The sequence below is a fragment of the Thalassophryne amazonica genome, chromosome 1 (assembly GCF_902500255.1).
Source record: "Thalassophryne amazonica chromosome 1, fThaAma1.1, whole genome shotgun sequence".
Taxonomy (NCBI): Eukaryota; Metazoa; Chordata; class Actinopteri; order Batrachoidiformes; family Batrachoididae; genus Thalassophryne; species Thalassophryne amazonica.
This window is the reverse complement of record NC_047103.1, coordinates 149203843-149230059: the sequence shown is the minus strand read 5'-3', so window position 1 is coordinate 149230059 and position 26217 is coordinate 149203843. Positions and strand designations below refer to the sequence as shown.

Here is a 26217-nt window from a genome sequence, read left to right as displayed (position 1 = left end):
GTGAGTGTGCGCAGTGGTCGAGCGTGCAACAGCAAATTTCAAATAGCACCAAAACTAAAAAAGAACTATTGCACAGTCATTGAAACACAATGGCAAATAGTATGAATAATCCATGTCACATGACACACAACTCACCAATCAAATGACAAGGATCCACTCAGCCATTATATAATGTTGAGTTGCTGAGAAGGTATTTTGGAAAGCCAATGTTAAAAATGAGAGAGAGAGAGAGAGAGAGAGACAGAGAGAGAGAGAGAGAAAAGGCTGGATGAGGTGGAGAGAGAATAATGTGAAGGATTAGTAAGGATGAAGTAAGGACAGCTCTGAATAAGATGGAAAATAGAAAGGCAGTTGGTCCAGATGGTATTCCATTGAAGGAGTGGAAATCTTTAGGAGAGATGGCCATGGAGTTTTTAACCAGATTGTTTAATAAAATCTTGGAGAGGGAGAAGATGCCTGACGAGTGGAGAAGAAGTGTACTGGTTCAGATTTTTAAGAACAAGGGTGTTGTATAGAGCTGCCATAACTATAGAGGCATTAAGTTCTTCTGCCACATCATGAAGTTATGAAAAAGAGTAGTGGCACTTGGCGTAGAGAACAGGTGAAGATCTGTGAGCAGCAATACGTATGATTTCAGCCTGAGAAAGAGGACTACAGATGCAATATTTGCTCTGTAGTCTACTTTCATCATCTCTCCAAATTTCACAATTCTTTGCGAACCTCTTATCTGTGTCTCGGTTGGCTATGATGACTCTTGGTGACTCTTCCCTATTAGGTTTGTTGAAGACATTATATTAATAAGAGTTGGATTTTTCCAGAAAATGGAATGTGTAAAGAAGAGACACAAACCTTACATATTTACTTGGAAACTACTTGAGTACCTTGCCACGTAAAGGCACACAAACACCCGTGTAGTTGGATTTCAGTTTAGTTTGGGCATCTCATTTCATCCACTTGCTCTGTGCTGGGGCCGTTTGAAGCAAAGGAAGCTCTCGTGTTTGATGGAGACTTACCTTTGTGCTCATCTCCCCTCAGCTTCTACACAAAACTCGTATTCTTTGATGTGTCTCCCTCTGCTTTCTGCCTCCTGTCATCCACCGTTTCTTTATTCATGCCTTCTTTCCGTCTTCGTTCCAAGGGAAAGCATTCTGTCCAGATGGAGGTGGTATTAAATGCATAAAAATATCACTGCGTCACCCACAGTGCCAAGTAGAAAAACTGAAGTTTAACAGCGGCAACACTTCCCCTTTTAAAGTAGCAGAATGTTTCACAGACAGGTTTTACAGGCTAATATGTCGTTAGTGTTCAGGAAAAGCCACAATTAGTTGAGAAATGCGTCATGTAGCTGTTTGAAGTGGAATTGAAAACTCATTACAGTTTAAAGTTAATTGTATAAAAGGTCTGAAACAAATCATTCTAGTATATTCAGTTAAAGAATTGAGGTAATCAACACCCATGTGAGTACTTAAGCAGTTTTTGTGTATTTTTGCAAGAGTGGAATAGAAATATCTTTCATAAAAATGTGTAATGCTCTCAGTGTTCTTCTGACATTACAATAAAAAAAATCAACATCTATTTTTTGTTATAATTGAGTGAAAGGCTCTTGAAACCCTACTTACAATGAAGCAGTGGAACCCACAGATCTCTTTAGTTTCTTGCCGGGACACTCAGAGCAGACACTCTTTTAACTACAACCCCAATTCCAGTGAAGTTGGAACGTTGTGTAAAATGTAAATAAAAACAGAATACAGTGATTTGCAAATCCTCTTCAACCTATATTCAATTGAATACACCACAAAGACAAGATATTTAATGTTCAAACTGATAGACTTTTTTGTTTGGAGCAAGTGTTTTGTTTGCTTTCTTTTTTGGATGGAGCAGGTTCGTTTCCCTCTGTCTGTCAGTCATTGGGATGTTTCTGTTTTGATAATAAGTACATCACACACTGAAAAATGCAGATGATTGCAGAGTGAGACGTTTTCCGGGAATGCACCTGCTAACTTTCAGTGTGAGATGAATAAAATACATCAGTGATCACTAATTATTAGCATATGTGTGCAGAGAGACTTACAATCATGAGTACTTTAATGTTGTCTTGCTAACTGGGATGTTAAAAACCGTGCGATGTGTCCTTTAAGTGTAGCTTATATCTGTCATGGGTCAAATGTTTTCAGTCTGAGTCATTTGCATGGCTGTCCTGAATTGTCATTTTCTGTTACAGTATATTAGTGTTTTCAACAGTTACATTCTTCACTGGATTGTTTTTCCTTGTGTTTCCATTGCTTTATGCCATGTTTCATGTTACTGCTTTCCTGATACAGACCTTTGGTGTTGTCCTGCATTTGTAATTTCTCATCTACCCTTTTGGACTGACTCATCGGTAAGACTGATTGCCTTTTGTGGATAATCCTCTACCTGCTCCCTCTGAAAGACTGTTACCTGTTTGGACTGATATCCTATGTTTTGACCTTGGACTGGTTCCTGTTTTTGAAAAATAAAGAACCCAGGACTTAAATCATCCGGTCTGCTCTCTGCACTTGGGTCACACTTTGTACTCACCATATTGGGCCCAAATGGACCAAACGTGGCATAGGGGGTGAACAGTCACCAAAGCAGCAGTGACCTGATTTGCTTATTCACATGTTCACGGCATCAGTAAATGTAAAATAATGTTTTGTTTCAGATTTTGGCAGGGTCTTCAGTCTTTATGAGTGAAACCTGAAGCTAAGACAGCCAGACCTATTTAATGTATAGACAGTTAATCTGACAGGACACTCCCAGGGCACATGAAATATGGGTTGTCTGACACAAAAACACAAATCCTGCTATGCTGTATGTGGTTTAACACATCAGTGAATGTAAATATCAGAAAATAAAAGCTGAGATTATAAACTGTTTTCTTATGTTCAGCTTTTAAACTGAAACTTAAATGTGTTCAGTGTATAGCAAAATAAATAAATGTATAAATTTGCATTATCATTGCAATACTTTTGGAGGAGATTGTGTTTTTTGGTGTAGATTAGAATAAAATGTGAATCTAAAATTTTTAGTTTTTATCCCCCACTGGCCGAAGGCCCACAGGATGGGGGATTATGTTGTGATAATTTCCATCTGTCCATTTGACCATCTGTCTCAAATTGGATATAAGCGTTCTGAAATCAACTCCTCTCACACTTTTAAGATGAAATTCATGAAACTTGGTACAAGTCTTTGTTATAGGTTGGTAATACATATATTGTCATATCGTTTGAGTTGGGCCCATTTTACTAGAGTGATGGCTCTTGATTAACAAATCTGTACTCTGTCAGTTTCATGACTTGGTGTCTGCATTCTGAAATCAATGATCGCATACCATGTAATGTTATCATAATGTAGCAAGCACTTGTTCCAAAGCAGCATTTACCAGTCGGGATATTGTGCTCTCACAGCACTCTTGTTACCAAATATTCTCCACATACTGTCAGGCAGAGGTGGGACGAAGTCACCATCCGTCACTCTCAAGTCATGAATCAGCAGGTCGTAATGATCAATTGTTTGCAAGCTGACTTGTGACTTGACTTGGGACTTGCTAATTCATGACTTGAGTGACTTGACAGTGACTTTGTACCACCTCTGCTATCAGGTTTAATAATTGAATCCACATGACCATTATCACTTGCAATTGATTTTCTATTAATAAAAAACGTACAGTATCACTTGTTTTCATATATTCGTTGCATCCACTCTCCTATCTGTTGTCTCTTCACAATCTCTGTTTTCCTGCCTCTCCATATTTTTTCAAAACTTTACTTCTCCTTCACATCTCCCCATCCTCTGGTTAATCTCCAGTGCACTGACACCACTAAAGCCAAAAGGAAAAATCTGTTCTTGTTGTAGATTAAGAAAAGGGGAAAGATTGTTTGTCGCTCGGGGCCATTAGTGTGTTATATCATTCCCTGTACTGGAAGCCTTGTTATTACCTGGGGATGTTTGGTGATTGGCCATTTTAAACTCCAGACCTCAGGAATTGAAACTCGTCCAAAACAAACATCAATGATTGTTTTCCATTTCTCTACGGTATTTTATGTCAACTCTGGCATTGTGGGGTCATTTTAATCCTGTCTAGATTGACATATAGTGTTTCACCCAATTTTCAACTTGCACACCTAGCATCTGTATAACCATTGCTGGGGTAGGCAGTTCAAATTATATGATTGATGATTCCTGTGGGGAAATTAGATTGCTGCAACAGAAAAAGTAACAGGATTCAGCAGGGGAAGAGAGCAAACCGAGTATTACCACAAAAGTCAGATATAAAATTTGCAATGAAATTTAAAATTGGTGTACTTAACCACAGCTTGATGGCAAGAAAAATGAATAAGTGCACCTGACATCAAATTAGTTTATTTGATAGATTATCACAGTGCCCTTTAAAACATTTACCAGTAGAATAAGTGATATTTCTGTATGCGTCCAAGGTGTCACATATCCTTTAAGAGTTATGCTAAAGGCTCACAAAGAGGCCTTATAACTTCATCTTACTGCATTACCTATACTTTATTGATATGCATGCAAAGCAGCATGTAGACCAACAACTGCTCCCCTTAAATTCCTGTTACTCCTTTTTTTTCCAGGTACCTTAGTAGAGACGATGTAGCTCAAGCTTCCTTGAGCAAGGCCCAACAGGAGGGAGGGTATGTCCGAGTCATCACAAAGGAAAAATTCTTCAGCAAAAGGTCGGCTTCTCTGATGACATCACCTGTCCCAGAGAGGTAGGCTATAGACCGATACTGAACGGGTGGATTTAGATTTTTAAGCAGGGAAGGGATATGGTAAAGTTTCCTTCCTCAAAATTTTGAAAATATAATATCAGTCCAGCACAAGTATCAAGCTTGGGTTTGGTAGTGTCCGCTGGTGCTGTGCATTGCTCATGCATCATCTCACAGAACCTCTTTTGGTTCTGAGTGGCAGCAACCTATGTGAATCATCTTAAATCACTCAAAGCATTTCAGTGTCCAGGGCATGTCGAGAAAGACCTTGCACCAGAAATGTTTGCTTGTTGTCCTAGCTAACTGGTTAGGGTTCAGGCCGTGTCACTGTACTGTAATACCGGAAGCCACAGGTACAACTATGAAGGTATGATGACTTGGAATGTTTCACAAGTGAAATTTAAAGATTATCATCATCATGATCCATGCTGAGGACCTCCTACCTTTCTGGAGGGATTTGCAGTCTTTCAGATCTCTTTTGCTGGTGTACTTAAATCAGAGTAAGAGGTTACATACTCCTGTGGTGCCAGTGGCCAGCTGTCCATATGGGAGGTCCTTTGGCACCCTCCCATCCTCCATACATTGAGTATGTCTCAACCATCAAAGGCAGCATTGGCTCAACAGGGAATATATGTTGACAATTTGAAATTACTGTGTGGGATATGGCCTTAAATCAGCCACAGGGGGTGTGCAGCCAGGACATTCTGAGTGCTGGTCCTAAGTCCAGATAAATGAGAAGGGTAGGAGACAGGGCGTTAGCCTTAAAATTTGTCAAATCTCAGCCACATGGGGTGTGCAGCCAGTACACCCGGAGTGCCGGTCCCAAGCCTTGATAAGTGAGGAAAGGCATCCGGTGTAAAACAAGCCAAAATAAAGATGTAGAGTACAAATTGTATTTCCATACTGGATCGGTCGAGGCCCGGTTTAACAATGACTGCCACCAGTGCCGTTGCCCAGCAGGGCGCCTTTGGAAATTGAGCTGCTGCTGGGAGACGAACAAGAAGAGGAGGAGGAGAATGTGTCCACAGACAGTGGGAGAAGAGGTAAACTTGAAGGGTAGAAGTGAGAGTCGGGACTTTGAATGTTGGCAATATGACTAATAAATTATTGTGTGTGCAAGAGACCAAGTGGAAAGGAAGTAAGAGCACGACCATAGGCAGTGGGTTCAAGTTGTATCAATGTGAGGATAGAAATAGAAATGTGTTGGGGTCATTTTAAAGGAAGACTATGTTAAGAGTGTGTTGGAGGTTAAGTGAGTGTCTGACAGGGTGATGAGTGTGAAGTTGGAAATTGAAGGGGTGATGATGAATATCATCAGTGCATATGCCCCACAGGTAGGTTGTGAGATGAAGGAGAAAGAACATTTCTGGAGTGAGTTAAATGAGGTGGTGGAGAGTGTTCCCAAGCATGAAAGAGTGGTGACAGGAGCGGATTTTAATGGGCATGTTGGCGTAGGGAACAGAGGTGATGAGGAAGTAATGGGTAGACATGTATCAACGACAGGAATGTGGAAGGGCAGATGGCAGTTGATTTTGCAAAAAAGCATGGAAATGGCTGTGGTGAATACCTACTTTAAGAAAAAAAAAAACAGAAGAGCACAGGGTGACATATAAGAGTGGAGGAAGGTGCACCCAGGTGAACTACATTTTTTATAGGAGATGCAAGCTAAAAGAAATTGGAGTCTGTAAGGTGGTGGCAGGAGAGAGTGTAGCCAGACAGCATAGGATGGTGGTTTGTAGCATGACTTCAGAGGTGGTGGTGAAGAAGAAGAGGAGAGTGAGAGCTCAACAAAGGATCAGATGGTGGAAGCTGAAGGAGGAAAGCTGCTTTGTGAAATTCAGTGAGCAGGTGAGAAAGGTGCTTGGTTTTAATTAAACAGTCGGATTCCCCCGGTCCGCACCAGTTCTAAGTCAGCTGCTAGGCACCAGCGGAGGCGAATGGAGGAGAAGGCAGTTTTGGACAACTGGAAAAGTACTGCAGATGTGGTGAGGCAGACAGCTAGGAAGATACTGGGTGTAACATCTGGACAGCGGAAGGAAGACTGTGCTGAAACAAAGAGGTCCATGAAAGCATAAGGAGAAAGAGGATGGCAAAAAAGAATTGGGATAGTCAGAGAGATAAAGAAAGTAGACGGGAGTACAAGGAGATGTGGTGTAAGATAAAAAGAGAAGTGGCAAAAGCTAAGTGTCAGCACTCAGTCCTGCTTGACATCACTATTCATATGGAGAGAGTGCCAGCGATCTCCCTAAGGAGTTCCAAGCAGCCCTTCATGATGACAGCATGAAGGCCCTGATGAAGTCTATACAAATTATGTACATCTTCTGACTTGCTCTCTTCAGTTCAGGGGGAATCATGTCTCTTGCCAACCTCATAGGCCCAAAACTGGTTTGTGGTCTCAGGTACACAGCCTGCGAGGGGAGTACACCATTCACTCTCGTCTTGTCCATGCATGTTTCATTTCAGCTGCTGGTTGGATCCCTGGAAAGGTCAGTCCTGGTCTGATTTATTGCACCTCTGTATTTTAAGTACAGCATTTAAAATGATTTCACAAATAATAAGGATTTTCTTAAAATGTTGTGAAATTTTTGGTACACTTTGCCAGACAGCATCCGGGCTCTGAGGTCATCAGGTGAGATGTTGCTGATGGTCCCACTTGTTTTGAAGCTCATGGAGATCGATCACTTTGAGCAGTCACACCAAGACTCTGGAACGCTCTTCCTCTCTCTTTATGCTGCACAGACTCCATTGACTCTTTTAAAAAGCAGCTGACGATACTTTTATACGGACAAGCTGGACTTGTTTTTTTATTCTGTTTTCTATTTTTATCGTGTTTTATATGCAACCCCAATTCCAGTGAAGTTGGGACGTTGTGTAAAATGTAAATAAAAACAGAATACAATGATTTTCAAATCCTCTTCAACCTATATTCAGTTGAATACACCACAAAGACAAGATATTTAATGTTCAAACTGATGAACTTTATTGTTTTTGTGCAAATATTTGTTCATTTTGAAATGGATGCCTACAGCACATTTCAAAAAAGCTGTGTTACATCACCTTTCCTTCTAACAACACTCAATAAGTGTTTTGGAACTGAGGACACTAATTGTTGAAGCTTTGTAGGTGGAATTCTTTCCCATTCTTGCTTGATGTACGACTTCAATTGTTCAGCAGTCTTCGTTGTCATATTTTGCACTTCATAATGCACCACACATTGTCAGTGGGTGACTTGTCTGGACTGCAGGCAGGCCAGTCTAGTACCGGCACTCTTTTACTATGAAGCCACGCTGTTGTAACACGTGCAGAATGTGGCTTGGCATTGTCTTGCTGAAATAAGCAGGGACGTCCCTGAAAAAGATGTTGCTTGGATGGCAGCATGTGTTGCTCCAAAACCTGGATGTACGTTTCAGCATTGATGGTGCCATCACAAATGTGTAAGTTGTCCGTGCCATGGGCACTAACACACCCCCATACCATCACAGATCCTTGCTTTTGAACTTTCCGCTGGTAACAATCTGGATGGTCTTTTTCCTCTTTTGTCCAGAAGACATGACTTCCATGATTTCCAAAAACAATTTTAAACATGGACTCATCAGACCACAGCACGCTTTTCCACTTTACATCTGTCCATTTCAAATGAGCTCGGGTCCAGAGAAGGCAGCGGCGGTTCTGGATGTTGTTGATGTATGGCTTTCGCTTTGCATGGTAGAGTTTTAACTTGTACTTGTAGAAGTAGCGATGAATTGTGTTAACTGACAATGGTTTTCTGAAGTGTTCCTGAGCCCACGCGGTAAGATCCTTTCCACAATGATGTCGGTTTTTAATCCAATGGCGCCTGAGGGATCGAAGGTCACGGGCATACACTGTTGGTTTTCGTCCTTGCCGCTTATGTGTAGAAAATTCTCCAGATTCTCTGAATCTTCTGATTATATTATGGACTGTAGATGATGGAATCCCTAAATTCCTTGCAATTGAACATTGAGAAACATTGTTCTTAAACTGCTGGACTATTTTTTCACGCAGTTGTTCACAAAGTGGTGATCCTCACCTCATCTTTGCTTGTGAACGGCTGAGCCTTTTGGGGATGCTGATTTATACCCAATCGTGACACTAATCTGTTTCCAAACAGGTGTTCTTTAGCATTCATCAACTTTCCCAGTCTTTTGTTGCCCCGTCCCAACTTTTTTGAAATGTGTTGCAGGCATCCATTTCAAAATGAGCAAATATTTGCACAAAAACAAAGTTTATCAGTTTGAACATTAAATAGCTTGTCTTTGTGGTGTATTCAATTGAATATAGGTTGAAGAGGATTTGCAAATCATTGTATTCTGTTTTTATTTACATTTTACACAATGTCCAAACTTCGTTGGAATTGGGGTTGTAGCTTATGTATAATTTTTTTATTGTTTCTTGCAAAGCACTTTGTGAGTTTTATCTCTGATAAGTGCTATACGCGTATAAATAAATTTTACTTACTAAGTATGGCATCATATTTGTAATCACGAGTACTCGCAAGCTGCCAGCGACGACAGTGAAAGCTCGTGTGTTAACTATCGCATCATTTTTGAGGTGTGAGAGAAGCAGATTGATCATGTGTCCACCCTTGTCCTCTGATTCTCTGTTGTTGTTTTTTTGTGTATGTTTATATGAATATGGTATTTCTGAATGATTTATTTTTGAGTGATCATATGAGAAAACACAATACTTGTCAATTTTAGAACTAGTGCAGTTATTGAGAGGTGATACAATTTTGAAACATTTGATTTTTAAGTGATATATTACACAGGTGTGTATTCGTTTGTGGTGGATACTGTTAATTTCCATAGTTGTCATTTCAGTTTATAGTGATCTGAAGCAGTGAACTGATCCAGAATTAAGGGTCTATAACATCTGATTTTCCTTTGTGTTTCTTCCCCCTTATAATTGGGAAATTTGTCAAAAACCTGAGTTGAAATTGCTCCTAAAAAGGGTTCATAGCTTGCATCCAGTATTAGATGTAGTGTTTGAAAGAGGAGGCTTTATCATCTGTAGGTGGCATGTCGCACCACGTGGTTTCCTCTTTTGGAGCCGGTGCATTTTCATTTTCCTTCCCTCAGCTGTCTCCATGGAGATGTGAATGTGAGAGCAGCTCAAAAGAGAGTGTGTTCATACAGTAAATATAGACCATAATACAATCTACTGAGTGAAACACAGCAGCCAGCTCACCCCAAGAGGGCATGTCACCAAGGAAACCTGCACCAGACACACGCATGTGCACATGCAATTGACGTTGCATGCATGACAAAATGTCTCAAATCTAGGGTTTGGCACATGTACATCAGTTAAAATAATCAGTTCATTTAAAAGATTGCAAGACTTAAAATAATCTTGTTTTTGAAAATATTTTCATGGAATGCATTGAGTCCTTATTTATCTTGTGCCAGTAGTAGAGCAGCATTATGATCTAACATGATGTGAAATGTGCAGTTTCAGTTCTGTGTTGATTTCTGTTTGTCCCATGTCTCCAGTGCATTACCAGCATCTCTCACCATAGTCTTTATTACCTCAAGCAAGGCTTGCTTGTTTGTTTGTTTGCTGAATTTTGCATTAAGTCCTGAACCTTGTAAAAACTCAGTGGAAAAATTGTTTCTTCAATGAGGAAGAGTTACTCAAATTTCAGGCAAATTATTGCCGTAAAGTAAGGTGTTTTTTTTTTCCCAAGATTTTGCAAATTAATTCACATATCTTGATATCTCAAATTCTATACGCCTTGCAGGAGTGGTTTTGATTTAAACCCTGTGCATGTTAAAGGCGTGTTTGGCTGTAATTTAAGAAGGTAGCTACATACATCAAGGTGGCATTTTTGTGGCACTGACAAGCACTTATGTTGGAGTTTCATTCAAATGAACAGCAGCTGAATTTGTGCAAATTTGTAGGTGACTGTGTATGAAACATGTCAGAACTGGTCAAGTTTTCAGCAGGATTGAACAGAATGCAGGACACAACTCAGTTTCACAGAGAGAAGTGAACATTTACTTTAGTGTAAACATGGATATTCTTGTGTGGCACGTAAGGGAAAGCTCAACATACCTGAAGTACAACGATAGAAGAAACTAGATGGAGGAAAATCCAGACCAGTTCAGAAGTGACAGGAGACCAGGAACATCGATGATCACAAAGACTCCGGAGCACTGTGATGCACAGTAACACCAGAAGAAGAAAACGATCCAGCCAACACCAAGTAAAAACCAGGAACTAATGGAAACAAAATGGAAAAATGAATCCCAGGAGGAAAAACTGACAGCAGTGATATGATGGAGGGGAACAATGATGGAACATGGTTGTGTGCATGTACACACACACACACATGGAGGAAACAATGTAAAATGAGTGACATTCAATGATAAGGGCAGCAGGGCCAGTACTATTATACAATCACATTTAATAAAACCATATATATATTCAGTTAAGAAGTCTGTTCTAATAGAGGAAAAAAAGTGTTTTTTGTTAATTGTTAAATGTCATTTGCAGCTGCTTTATAGTTGTTAAAAGTACATTAAAAAGAGATGCATAAAAAAGCAGTGCACATTAAAAGTGGAGAGACTGCGAGGTATGTGTCGGCTCACAATTGTATTATTTGCCTCTAAAAAGGTACAAAGACAGTCTGATGTGTTCCAGCTCTGAGAGGAAAATTGCACAATGTGAAGAGACAAAATCCTGTGCAGATAAAAGTGGAGGTATCTAAAAATCGGAGAGACTGATTTGGTCATGAAGAAGCTGAAGTGAATATATGGATTTCTTCCTGTTTTCTATGCTGAACAGATTTGTGGTTTAATTCAAACATTGAGCATGTTGGGAAGGTTATGTCTGAATTGTAACAGGTCACAGATTACTAGTTACTGTTGTGACTGAGCCAACTGAACTGAATTAGGACCTAGAAATGCTGGGAGCTGAGGTGATACACAGGATAACAGTTTGTTGTACAAAGGAGTTTACACAAATTGGAAATCTGCAAGGTAACACTGGAGGTAGGAGATATCGGCTGGACCAGAATGATGGAGGTGGCAGGAAACCAGGATCAGGTGGCCATGCACAGAGCTGACAGAGGCAAGAACTCTGAGGAAGACAGAAAAATCAGGATGAGCCATAACGGAGTGCAAAAATATTGAGTGCTAAACTAACACTGCAGACAGAGAGGCCAGGTACCACTGAATGAACACTGAGATTCTGGCAAAGGTGGCGTGACTGAACCAGGGCTTAAAATCAGGTGGGTTGATTGATGACAGGTGAGGTAATCGACTCTGTTATGCAGCACCTGGAGGAAACAGAAAGGGAAGGGATGGAGAGCAGAGCAATGGCCATGGAAGAGGATGGCCATGTACGAGCTAGGCGGAAGGAGGTCGATCAGCCAGAGGGCATAGAGAGCTGGTGTGTACTGGCTTGGGATGTGAGACATGGAAAGTAGGATGGATCCTCAGTGACCGGGGAAGACGGAGCTGAACAGCTGCTGGGTTGGGCACCCAGACCACCACAAGGGGACCAATGAACTGAGGAGCCAACTTGTGTGCCTCTACCTTGAGTGGTATCTCTTTGGCCGATAACCACATCAGACAGAGTGGGCACGGATGGAGCGAGTGCATCACGGCTGCTGTGCCCCTCATGGGGGCGCCTCCGCGGTCGCCTTCGCTTCTGTTCCCTGTTATATCTGCTTTTCTTCCTCATGTATTCGCTGATCCACCCCGGGACATTTGTCATTTCCGCCCACCTTTGTTGCGGACGCTCAGCTTTTGTCTCCTCATTTCATGCGCAAATCCTCCTAAACGCCAGTGGAACAGGGCCCTAAATTCTTCATTATCATCTTGTAACTCACAAAATTAACTCATCAAAATTTGGTGACTTTTGCACCACCAGATCAGTCCAATAAGCAACTCCATTTTTGCCCATATAATAGCCAATAGATGTGTCTGGCACATAGTGGGTGGTTAATGTTGCTTGGCTGATGATGGACTAGGAGCAGGTGTGGTTGTCGATGAGAGAGATTTAACATTTCTGCAGAGAAATCTTACAGATTAGAGAAGCACAGTATTTGTTTCTGATTGTGCCACAGTGGTTATATTCTAAAACTCAAATAACATGGTCATATCGTGACAGAACCCTACAGAAAGAATTTTATGTGTGAAAGGAAAAAGAGAACAGGGGAAATAGTTGGGCAGGGTACACCGTGAATGGGGCCAGTGAGAAAGAGAGCATTTCTGTACAGACATTTACTTAATCAGAAAAATAAACAATTATGTCCTGATTTTTTTTTACACAACCCCACGGGTAGGATTTTGTCTGATAATCCCCATTCGGTTCTTTAACGTTTCCCATAGTCCTGCTGCGCTTCCCAGAATGCACCACAGCGCCAACAGAGTTCTGTGTCTCACAGCACGTGGCGTTGATTCAGCCACTTCACGGCTGATTATGATGATGACACGTTCTCTCAAGTTGAGAGGGTTATCTAGAGGAGATGATGAACTTTTGCCGTGTCCTGATGTTGTCTTGTTGTCCATACTTCACGATGTGTGTTTACATTGTGCCTTGAACCAGAACTCTGCTGAAACCGACCTCTTGTGTGAGTCACAGACCCTGAGACGGTGCAAGATTCACAACTGCGAAACAGCAAATAGCAAAGACTTTGTCCTGCTCTCTGTCTCCCTCAACATATGTGTTGTTTTGAAGTTACATGTAGCTTGAAATTAGCTTATCAAGGCCCCTGCTACTCGTTTATAGAGGAATCCTGCTAGCAGGCAAATGGAGACAAAACACAACCTCCGCTGTGAAAAGAGAATGTCATGCTAACAAACTTAAAACAAGTAGGTTTTCCCCAAAATAAAACTGTCTGGTCCAGTAACGCCGTAACTCCTCTGTCCACAAGAAACTAACAGCAAAACAAAACAAAAAACCTTACAAGTGAAGTAGCAGCATCCTAAGGAACAGAATGACTTCACTGATAAAAAGAGAGAGTCCCCAGTGTCAGAATGTTTTCTTCTCTCATCTCTTAGGTTTCCTGTGGTGCAAAGCATCACAGATAAGTGGGATTGGTAAACATTAGCAAGCAACATGACGTTTACTGAAGGCGTGTTTCATGGCATCTTTGATTTTAAATTCAGTATTCTGATTTAGCGCAAACTGCGTTCAGCAAGCGCACTTTGTGCATATATTAATCTAAATGACTGTTTTAAATAATATACATAATTTTTGAAGTCATGTTAATGTCATATCATAATTGAATTGCCATAGCATATTCAATTTATAATTTCTGTGCATTTGCTGGGTAAACGTTTACCATTTTCAGCCAGTAGCGTTTCCACCCTGCCATGTTTCACCATTCTCAGTTTGGGTATGCTCAAAGTCTATTTCCGTCTTTCTTTCATCCTTTCGACGTTGCTGGCACGGTGTTTGTCTCCTGGTACTTCTAATTTTTGGTATCTTCTCAACTTTGAAGCAGTAAGGTTCCTTTTATAGAGGATTTTCTTCTCCATTTCAATGATTAAATCTGTCTCTGTCTCTCTGGCTCTTTGTTCCACGCTCTCTCCCTCTCTCCATCTGAATTGTAAACCACAGGGAAAGAGAATTTAGTCCATCTGTCCCCTCTAAGTGGCTCTAGCACCCTGCTGAGACAACGTGGCAAATACCCAAGCTCGCTCTCCTCTGCCAAAGGGACAGATACACATACATGTACTTAGAATTTTCTGCAGATATATCACCTTCATGCATATACACCTACATTATCTACCACAGCTCATATACTGCTGCAGTACACACAGCGAGCACAGATATTTTTTATTGGAGAAATACATATTGAATTGAGTTTGCTGTTCTGCTGATGTTGAAACTACTCGGTTTTATATTGAATCTGGCTGTGGGCTGAAGCTATGATGTAGATCAGATGGGTGAAGGCACGTTTTAGTACACAAACGGCTGAATATATGATGTGGGCTTGTCTGCAGTCCTTTTTGTTCTAATATTTTCAGCACACTTTGTCTTCTAATGTTGAAAGTACCATTTTCAAGCTTCCTTATTAGATTTCCAAGGTTTAATTCTGTCACATATTTAGTCATCCTAGTTGTCTTCACACTGCATTTTATTCTTTACTGTTACCGTATATATCAGGTAGAGCAATCTCACATCAAGTCAAGTGTGGCCATGCGCCCGTGCATCACCTTACTGCATCCACCACACTACGGAACCGCTTTGAGTTTTGGATGGCCACCAACCAGGCAGACAGTCGGTCCATCACAACCTCTCCAAAGTGGCCATCTATCTGCTGCAGCCAGGGGAAAAGTGAGCGTCCTTTTTGCTTTCTCCAGCCACTGGGGACCCTCAACACTGGGGCACCTATGTGCTGGATCATGGCCAGAGAAAAACACCACATTGTCAAAATGGCATCGCTGACATTCCTTCACAATGCAAGTGATACCTCTTGTCTGAATTTCCCCAACGTAACCGTTAATTTAGCGCAAAGTCCTTCCAGCAGTACCCAAGAAGAAACTCAGTTTTAAAGACATCCAGTCATCACCTTAAGTCACTGGTTAGTGTTGAAGTCTTGCAACCAAACAGCAAGACAGAAAGCATCAGGACCTTAAAGACATGGGCCTTCATGCTCCTACAAAGATATCAGCATCTCCAAACACCCCTGACCAGTAACTTCATGACTTGTTAAGCTCTTCCCTGCCATATCCCGATCCCAAAGGCCAAGGAACCCAGAGATATGAGTGTTTTTGCCAAGATAAATTAATGTCTCTATGAGGTACACAGATACACTTGTGATGGAGTTCAGGAAGTCATTGGAAGCCTGGATCTTAGCCTTGATCCAGAAAAATCTCAAATATAGACAGTCTGATTCGTCACTCCAATGCTGCAATCAGAACAGTCGTTGATTCCACAAAGATCACAGCATTGTCCATGAAGACCAGCAGTAAACCAGCATCCACATAAACAGCGCGTCACCACACTTTAGGCTCCAAAATCAGAGACTCAGAAAGAGTTAAGAGTTTCGATGTGACGTGTGTCATCTTCTGTCTGTAAATCCGAGCCAGCACTTTCGAACAAAAACTCAAATTTCATTTTCAGGCAAAATAGGTTCATTTCCCCCTGTCAGTCAGTCATCGGGATGTTTCTGCTTATTCTAAAATGTGCATCAACATGCCGAAAAATGCAGAGAATTGCCGAGTGAGATGTTTTCAGGAAATGCACCTGCTAACAGTCAGAGTGAGAGGAATAAAATATATCAGTGATCACTAATTATTAGCATGTGTGAGTGGCGAAACTTGCAATCATGAGTACTTTTATGTTGGTTTTGCTAACAGGATGTTATAAAAGGTGGGATATGTCCTTTAAAGGGAATTAGAAATTTTAATATAAAAAGCTTGAATTTTTCTTTTTATTGATGTCCTAAAAAAAATTCAAATGTGAAAGCTCAAGAGGTTCACAAACTTTCAAGCAGCACTGTATTAATATCTCACTTTATGTGTTTCACTGCTGTAGACGAGGATGAAAAAAGTCCACACATTGCGTTGAGATTGGTCTTCAGAACACAAAACAGCTAATTTGAAAAGGTGATAGAACCAGATTGAGTGTTGCCGTGGATACATGACATCACACGTTAGACCTCTATAACCCTGGGAGGCTGTAAAAATAGTGTGACATTTGAGGCAATTCCATTCAAAGGATCCGTGGAATCTCCCCAGAACTTTAGAGTATGATGGACCTGTACCTCTGGTGTGTGTGTGTGTGTGTGTGTGTGTGTGTGTGTGTGTGCGTGCGTGCGTGCGTGCGTGCGTGCGTGCGTGCGTGTTCCTGCTACTGTTTAAGACACAGCAATGGGGGAAGTGTGACGTTGGATGAATTCAAGGGATCTTTACAAATCCAGTGGCTGTGCAGAGCCATGGGGTCATCTAGTTTTACATAAATTATTACAGCAGCCATAACACAACAATGCTGATAAGAGACTTCATGTTCAGTATGTATATATTTTCTGTTCAGATGCAGACATGATGAATTTCTATATATGAATATGTTTGCACACACTATTTTTTAATGTAAATAGTAGAATGTCTGAAACCTGGTGGGTCCTGATGGCAATTTAGTGTCCTCTTGTTGTACAAGTTGTCTTTTATGCGGTGAAAAAGTGTAAATGAGCTTCGAGAGAATGGGCAAAGTCTCTGTGACCGCAGTAAGTGTCCTAACTTGTTCTGTCTGTATCTGTCTCTGCAGGCAAGATAGAGTGTCCTGTAAGTCAGGGGAGGAACAAACATCATCAGAGCCAAGCTACCTGCAAGCTGTGGACAGTCGGGATGTCCCACTATGTTTATCCTGTCACCAGGCATGCTCGACAACCGGTGGGCCGTGGGACACCAGATTCTGCAGCCACAGGTTTCGTCTTGTTGCAGTCACAGTCCAACAACTCCTACTTAAATTTCCAACTAAGTGATGTTATCTGTAGAGGCGAGTGGTTGGATTGAAAATCTGCATGGCACAATAATGTACAATCACAAATCTGGTTTGAAGTATGTGAAATGGTAGAAAAGTACGGCAAACAAATGAGTAGAAGTTCCAGGTTTTTAGAAAAACTGAAACTGGCTGTTCATTCCCAACAGACTTGAGATTCATGGCGGCGCCATATATAGATCTTATCGCTTGTCATTGCCACCATTGGGAGCACCAGATGGGTGGGGTTTACTGCAATGGGACAATCCTGGCTGTCAGAGAAAAGCATTCTAAATTAATTCTCAAATAGTTTGCCATTATTGTCTAAACTTCCTGGTACTCTGTGTCCTCTGTGCAAAAGCCCTCCCATCTGGCACCTAAAAATTCAATTATACTCAGATTTAGGAAGCAGAGTAGTGAGGTGTGTGTGTGTGTGTGTGTGTGTGTGTGTGTGTGTGTGTGTGTGTGTGTGTGTGTGTGTGTGTGTGTGTGTGTGTGTGTGTGTGTGTGTGTGTGTGTGTGTGTGTGTGTGTGTGTGTGAGAAATATAAACTCTGATAACCCAACAGTCTAATATTTTCAGTACTTTGTGTTCATCAAAAGTTGTAGGGAAGATACCATTTACCAAGATACCAAGAACAAAAAGTTGTGCTCTCGGATGTTCTGGACTTGTAGTAAAATTCTCCTTTTAACCATTAAGGAAATGTTTCAGTCACTTTGCTGTACTCGGAGAAGAGTAGATACAATACTCTGTTTCTCTATTAATAATTAATTCTATCCTCTCATTTGAAGAGCCTCAGTTCATTATTATTATTATCATATTATTATTCATTATTTTTAAAGGTGAAGGTGACAAATCTTGGTGGTTTGCATTCTTTGATGTCTAGTGTTATGTTCACAAGTAGTTTTGTGCCCTTGAATTGTTTCTGTGCTTAATCACGTTCAAATACATGAATTGGGTAAAAAGCTTCATGAACCGGGTCAAAACCTTCATGAATTGGGTGAGCTCTGTGTCTCCCTTTAGTCATACTGCTCATGTAAAGTAAAAATGCAATTTGTTCAAGTTGTTTGCAAAGAGCCAGGTTATTCAGCAGAGATGAAATTCTTCATGTTAATCACCTTTATGATTTTTTTTTTTATCTCGGCTGAACATTGTTGTATAAAACCTCACAATTTGTCACACAGCTCCAATAAACCTAAATTAATTTGGAATACAGCTGAGCCTTGTCCTTGTGAAAATAATAAGATATAGTTGATGTAAATGGGTGTAAAATTGGCTTTTTAGGTTCACTTAAATAAATTTTGCTCGTACATTCTCAGTGTACATTCTGGTCCAGCTGTTTTTATGCTCCCCTTTGAACAGGTGTCAAGAAGAGTTCCAGTTGCGCTCCAGCCATACCTACATGCGGTCACGGGTGCTGGAGGCGGAGCAGGGTATCTGTCAGCACTGCGGCCTCCACGCCCACCAGCTCTTCTTGAAGGTTCGAGATGCCCCGCCCTCTCGGCGTAAGGAGATGCTGGTGAACACTTGGCTTGCCCAACTGTCAACAAAAGAGGTGAGACCGAGCTCCTCACATGCTGCTTTTACTGCATTGGCTAATAGACACAGAGTTGACAGCCATATTGTGAGGGGCTCGTCTGTGTGTAAACCAACGTACCTCATAGAAAAAAATCTGTGTTCTCTCATTAATTATGTCTGATTAAAAAATGAATAACAATAATCATAAGGCTTATTTAGAAGGTTATTGACTAAAATACCTTTAAATATGTTGGAGTTACTTCCAGAGTTGCAATTACATAAAAGAAAGTAAGTCTTTTTTTTTTCTTTTACTGAAACATATTAACAAGCAGCACTGGCCTTGGTGGCCTAAACCTCACCTTTGGAAATGAAAGAAACCAACAAACAAACCAACAAAATACTTATTTCAAAACCACACATATGTGGAGAGAGACAAGGAAGAAGTGTCTGCTTTGGCTGCATTCATGTAAAATACTTTCTGCAGGGTTGTGAGGACGTCTGACCATGGCATTTGAGTTTTAGAACATTATCACTGTGAAACAATGAGAAAGCAAGAATTTATTTCCCTGATTAATACTCTTTCTACAGTCATCACCTCCAATTCGAAGGTAAGTTGAACAATTTCCTCTTTTTCCGACTTGGAGTTGTAAATGTGCAGACGTTTCTGATCCATTTGTAATCAGTGTGCGCACTGCAAAAACTATTATAATATGAAAGAGTAAAAGCAAAAAAGTGTCAAGTCACAGCCTTTTGTGTCTGGTTTAACAGGTGCACATCCAGCACGGTGTGGGGAAAAAAAAAGCGGTCAGACTTTTAATCACAGAAATGACTCCGGTCCCGCTTTCCTCAAATCGACAAGTGTCAGAGCGCTGAACTTTAATTTGTACCTCTGTTACTGTGCACGTCCAGACTACTCTGGGTTTTTAATGGAAATACATTGCGACTGGACGGGACATTTTATCCAACGTGAGTGAAAATTCGTTATACAAAAGCCCATATATACGGTGTTTATTACATTGAAAACAATACAATACAAAAACGTTGGGGCTTTTTTTGTCCAGTGACTGCGAATATCTGGTTTATAGTGCATGTCTCCTCTTAATAGCAGCAATGTGTGACAAAGTTACTTTAAATAATATGCATAATTCATCATTTACAATTTATAGCTGATGAATAGTATATATTCTGATGTAGTTTGATATGTCATGAGTGCGAGACATCGTGCAGAGCAGCGTCACTCAGAAAAAGTACACAGTTTTTCTGTAATTTTAACATTCCCCCCCCCAGTAAATACTTCTTAACATGATTACTATATCTCGCATCATTTAGGATAGAATATGCCACTGTGACTTCAGCTCTTTTGTGGCACATTTAGAAAGAACAAGACAGGGATGCAAAATCAACTTTTTCTTAAGGTTTGTCTCTAAGCCAGGTCATGAAGACCAACACAGGTTGCATACATACATAAAGTTAACAATAAAAGTAATACCATCAAATTTAGACCCATCATTTACACTAAATCAGTATGTACTCACAGACAGATTGTTTTCTGATCTGAACCATTGAATTTTTTCCTGTTTATGTTGGTTTGTGAATCCACCACCATGTGATATGCATGTTCTTGCTGCAATGAATCCCTCAGAAGATGGCGTCATGGGTTATGTGTCATTTCACTGGGGTGTCACCTGTGTAGGTGAGACATCACAGTAGATAATTGATAAAAGCTTTGTGTTACAAGATAAAAATAAACAAATAGTGATAGACCTGGTGCTCAAGTTACTAATTTTAATTAAAATGGCTCCTAAAATACAAAATGTGCTATTATTTTCAAATTATGACTCCATGTGGGTACTGGTGATTTCAAAATATGTAGTTATCTAACCAACAGAGAGGAGGAGGAGGTTATGTGATCACCCCCGTCTGTTTGTGAACACGATAAGTCAAGCAGGCTAAGGTCTTAGCTCGTCTTAACTCAACTTACACGATAACTTAAGAAAAGTAGAAAATGAAAATTAAAGGTGTGATGTTCCTTAGGCCAAACAAGACATAAAGTCAGTTTTGGTAGTGATCTTAAAGCCCACTGATCATTTATTTATTTATTCATTCATTTTTATTCCCCCAGTTTGAAATACAGTGGGATATAGCCAGTGGTGGGCACAGATAACCAAAAAATTAACTTCAATAACAGATAATCAGATAACTGAAACGTTATCTTTGATAAAGATAAACCACCCAAAAATGTATCGGAAGTTACAGATAACCGATAAATTCCAGTGTTGTCTCTGGTACATTTGCAACTACTAACAAGCCGAGTTTGAGTTTTAACACCACGATCGCTTTTGGAAGCGACAAAAGACTCAAACGAGTCAGCACTTCTATGTTTGAACATGCCCCCTGCTGGAAGCTACACGGCTACAGCACTGACACAGCCTGAGAGCAGTCACAAAGCCAGCTCTCTACCAATCACAATGCTCCGGTCAGGCAGAGGTCTAGAAATATAAAGGCATACTGACTTATGGTTTTGTGTGAATACTGATAGAATAACTCCATTAATGTCAATTCTGTCATTTGTACAAAGTTAAAATATAAAATATAGCTTTTAATGTTGAATAATGCACTAATTCTGAGGTTTTGTAACAAACACAGACAGATCGCAAAGGATTCTGGGTAAAATGTGCCTCTGCTAAACACTGATTGGTTCAATCATTCATTATGTAAACCAACACGTTAATGTGACGTGTGTCGTGTGTTGGTGTTTACAGATAATTGATAAATGTGCTTTTGTAAAATATTCCATTTTTTATTTGTAAAAACAGGCATTTTTACGGAGCCCTGGAAGTGTCATCGCAAAATGTTTTACATGTGGAGAGAATGTGCGGACATTTTATGATGATGTAAAATGTGCACTCAATATTGTTGACACATAAATGTTGGCTTTACACTGTGCGAGAGAATTTTTTGGACCGAGTTTCAGGTTAATCACGCGTCCTGCATCGTGTAGTGTACATGGAGTAACAAGCTGCGTTTAACATCTGACGACCACCTCCTGATCGCCAATCGTATGGTCGAATGAAAATCAAACCTGTTTGATATTATTCTGGTTAGCCGTCGTGAGGGTATCCTGCTGCTGCAGAGCTACAAGTGTCCAAACACTCACACTGTGCCTGTGCAAACACCGCAGATCTGTCTTGTAATGTTTTTTGTTTTGTTTTTGTTTTTAAACTTAATTTGTAAAAAAAAAAAAAAAAAAACTATTTACAAAGCCAAAAAGTTGATTTGACAACACTGAAATCTACTGGTGCCCAGACACTTAGCACTTAGGGCAAATACTGCCATTAACACCACTGGCCAGTAGATGGCAGTAGAGGCCTTGAAATCTTTCCAAAACAAAATCCCAGATAATCCGTCTGCTACATTTAAGATGCGTGGAATTTAACAAACGCAAATACAATAACATCTATAAACCCAGAGAATATATTCACGAGAGTTTTAGGCACTAGAGTTTAATGCTGCTGTCCGTGGAGCCTGAACAGAGTGTCTGAAATGCATTTGTCCTGTTGTGAACACTCTGTCCTACCCATAATGCACTGCTGGGCTCAGCACGTGCTCACAAAACCTTAAAAATTAGCACATTATTTTAAAACTAAAACATATATCTGATATTTTCAATTTATAAAACTTCAGACATGACAGTAATTTTAAATAACTTATCCAAAATTAGTTTTGTTAAAATTTGAACCATAAGTTAAAAATGTATGCCTCTGGATGACTTGGGTGATATTGCCAGTTTATCAGTATGGTGTTAAAGGAATTTTTTTTTTTTTTGGTGATTAGTTCTCCTTTGCCTGCAGAGGTAGAGTGGTTTTTCCTGGAAGTATTTCTCTACTGTTTGCAGAGGGTAGACCTATATACATCTGTTAGGAAACTTTTAACAGGTAGGTCTCAACTGATTTTAAATTTTAAAAATGTTTGCTGTTGTTCAGCTGGGTTTACTGCGTTATCGGTCTAAACGTTATCGGAGGACAATTCATCGGAAGATAATTAGTCCGATAATGGTTTTTAATGTTATCTAAAAAGATAATCCGATAACGAAAACATTATCTTCGATAATTATCTGTTATCGGATTATCGGAAGTGTGCCCACCACTGGATATAGCAGTCAGCATGTCCATCAGTTTGCCTGTCCATTTTTGCTTGTTAGCATGATATCTCAAGAACCAGTTGACCAATTTAATTCATATTTAGCATCAGGGTGTACTTGGGTGATGCCCTGAAGCCAGTGGATTACAGTGACCTTGGGGTCAATTTCAATGTCACAGCGAGATATTTAAGTTAATGTCATTACCTGCCTTGTTAGCGCAATAGCTTAAGAACCAGTTGACCAATTTAATTCATATTTAGCATAAAGGGCATTTCACACGCGCAAACACTGCGCACGTCACTCTAAAACCCATTTTTTTCCAATGAGAAGTTTTATGCAAAAGCGAAAAAAACCAAGCATCAAAAAACCAGCAGCGTGATGCCCTTCACGTCAAACTCACTGCAGTCAAAGTTCAACTCAATCCAACTTTCACTGTTGCACGTTATGACAGTCGGCTCTCAGGTTGGCTGCCCGGCTGCTCCTGCAAGTGCTTAGGTCAAAAAGAAAGCTCAGGGGAGACAGGGCTTTTTCTGTTGTTGCATCAAGCCAAAACACGGAAGACGACAGTGGTATGTTTACCACAGTGTTACATCACCTTTCCTTCTAACAACACTCAATAAGTGTTTGGGAACTGAGGACACTAACTGTGAGGTTCATGATTGGGCATAAAATGTTGGGAAGGTGTCGTGACACGGACCCACAACAGGGGGCGTTAATGAACAGACAATGGATAAGCCAGAAAGTAACAATTTAATGTTTTGAATCGCACAACGAATTACAGACAATAACAATATTGTGGATTGTCAATTATACACAAGGTGACGTGTGGGCAGGCTCGAAGATAGAAGACGTCTGGCGAGACAAGAGCCGGATCCCACACAGCTTCCACCACCAACGGATCTGAAGAACACTGGAGCCGCCAAGCCCTGCGCCCCAGGTGGCCACTGTCTTCAGCAGTCAGACCCGGTACTGCTGGCAGAAACAGAAACAGTTAGTGGTGGGTGTGTGAATACACACCCAGCAATCCTCCGGTGTTTGAATCCTCCAGGAGGGAAAACCTCCACCTCCAATCACACACTCGTGCAGCTCCTGTCTAACCACTTATCTGGTTGGGATGTGAAGCGAAGCCGTCGCTGATCACACCAAACGCCAATCCCACAGATAAGGCAAACACCACAGGAAAATGGCTGCAAAAGAAGTTCAGACTATTACACAGTGTTTTGTTCAGCAGAGAAAATTACCTGAATGGTAGCTGATTTCTCGGCAGGGAAGTGGAGTTGCAGTCCGGCTTTTATGGAGGATGAAGTTGATGAGTGACAGCTGGTGTTGATGATGTGTGACAGCTGTCACTCCAATAGTTCCGACGCCCTCTCGTGCTTGAAGCCTGCACTCCAAGCAGGGCGCCATCTGGTGGTGGTGGGCCAGCAGTACCTCCTCTTCAGCGGCCCACACAACAGGACCCCCCCTCAACGGGCGCCTCCTGGCGCCCGACCTGGCTTGTCCGGGTGACGATTGTAGAAATCGGCCAGGAGGGCCGGGTCCAGGATGAAGCTCCTCTTCACCCAGGAGCGTTCTTCGGGTCCATAGCCCTCCCAGTCCACCAGATACTGGAACCCCCGACCCTTACGACGGACGTCCAGGAGCCGACGCACGGTCCATGCCGGCTCCCCCTCGATGATCCGGGCAGGAGGCGGTGCAGGTCCAGGGGTGCAGAGTGGTGAGGTGTGACGGGGTTTGAGATGTGACATGTGGAAAACCGGGTGGATCCGCAGTGAATCTAAAGCTGCCAGCTTCACTGCGGATCCAGGATGGGAAATGATCCGATAAACCGGTCTTTGAGTTTTTGTGACTCCACTTGCAGCGGGATGTCCTTGGTCGATAACCACACCTCCTGCCCGGGCTGGTATGCAGGGGCCGGGGAACGCCGGCGGTCTGCATGGGCCTTGGCCCTCGTCCGGGACTTCAACAGGGCAGAACAGGCGGTCCGCCACACCCAGCGGCACCTCCTGAGGTGGGCCTGGACCGAGGTCACACCGACCTCTCCCTCCACAAGCGGGAACGATGGGGGCTGGTACCCCAAACACACCTCAAACGGGGAGAGGCCGGTGGCAGACGACACTTGACTGTTGTGGGCGTACTCGATCCAGGCCAGATGGGCGCTCCAGGCCGTCGGGTGTGCGGAGGTTATGCAGCGGAGGGCCTGCTCCAGCTCCTGGTTAGCCCGCTCTGCCTGTCCGTTTGTCTGAGGGTGATACCCGGACGAGAGACTCACGGTGGCCCCCAGTTCCCTGCAGAAGCTCCTCCAAACCTGGGAGGAGAACTGAGGACCACGATCCGAGACGATGTCCGCTGGTATCCCATGCAGACGCACGACGTGGTGGACCAGGAGGTCTGCTGTCTCCTGGGCCGTAGGGAGCTTCGGGAGGGCCACGAAGTGGGCCGCCTTGGAGAACCGGTCCACTATCGTGAGGATGGTGGTGTTGCCCTGGGACGGCGGGAGGCCCGTGACAAAGTCCAGGCCGATGTGGGACCAGGGGCGGTGAGGCACCGGTAGGGGCTGGAGGAGTCCCGAAGTCCTCTTATGGTCGGCCTTGCCCCTGGCACAGGTGGTACAGGCCTGGACGTAATCCCGGATGTCGGCCTCCATAGACGCCCACCAGAAGCGCTGCTGGACCACTGCCATGGTTCTGCGCACCCCAGGATGACAAGAGAGCTTGGAACCATGACAGAAGTCCAAAACCGCAGCTCTGGCCTCTGGTGGGACGTACAATTTGTTCCTCGGGCCGGTCCCCGGGTCCGGGTTCCATGTCAGGGCCTCCTGGACAGTCTTCTCCACGTCCCAGGTGAGGGTGGCCACGACAGTGGACTCGGGGATGATGGTCTCTGTTGGGTCCGACAACTCGGCCTTGGCTTCCTCTTCGTGCACCCGGGACAGGGCATCTGATCGTTGGTTCTTCGTCCCGGGACGGTATGTAATCTGGAAGTCAAAGTGCCCGAAGAACAGTGACCAGCTGGCTTGCCTGGGGTTCAGCCGCTTGGCGGTCCGGATGTACTCCAGGTTCCGATGGTCCGTGAAAACCGTGAAGGGCACCGTCGCTCCCTCCAACAGGTGTCTCCTCTCTTCAAGAGCCTCCTTCACCGCCAGGAGTTCCCGATTGCCGACGTCATAATTCCTCTCAGCCGGGGTCAACCTGCGGGAAAAATAGGCACAAGGGTGGAGAACCTTATCGGACTCCCTGCTCTGGGACAGCACGGCTCATATCCCTGAGTCAGAGGCATCCACTTCCACTGTGAACTGGCGATTAGGATCAGGCTGCACCAGAACTGGTGCAGATGAGAACCGGCGTTTCAACTCCCTAA

General features: G+C 42.2%; 1 protein-coding gene across 1 annotated transcript in view; it reads left to right on the top strand.

Moving 5' to 3' along the window:
- Window positions 1–26217, top strand: part of zranb3 (zinc finger, RAN-binding domain containing 3) — a 320504-nt gene that overhangs the window by 275268 nt on the left and 19019 nt on the right. The window contains exons 18-20 of the mRNA XM_034175776.1: window positions 4614–4751; window positions 16986–17144; window positions 18561–18753. Of these exons, the coding sequence (XP_034031667.1) occupies window positions 4614–4751; window positions 16986–17144; window positions 18561–18753 (490 nt within the window). The remainder of the gene's footprint in view (window positions 1–4613; window positions 4752–16985; window positions 17145–18560; window positions 18754–26217) is intronic.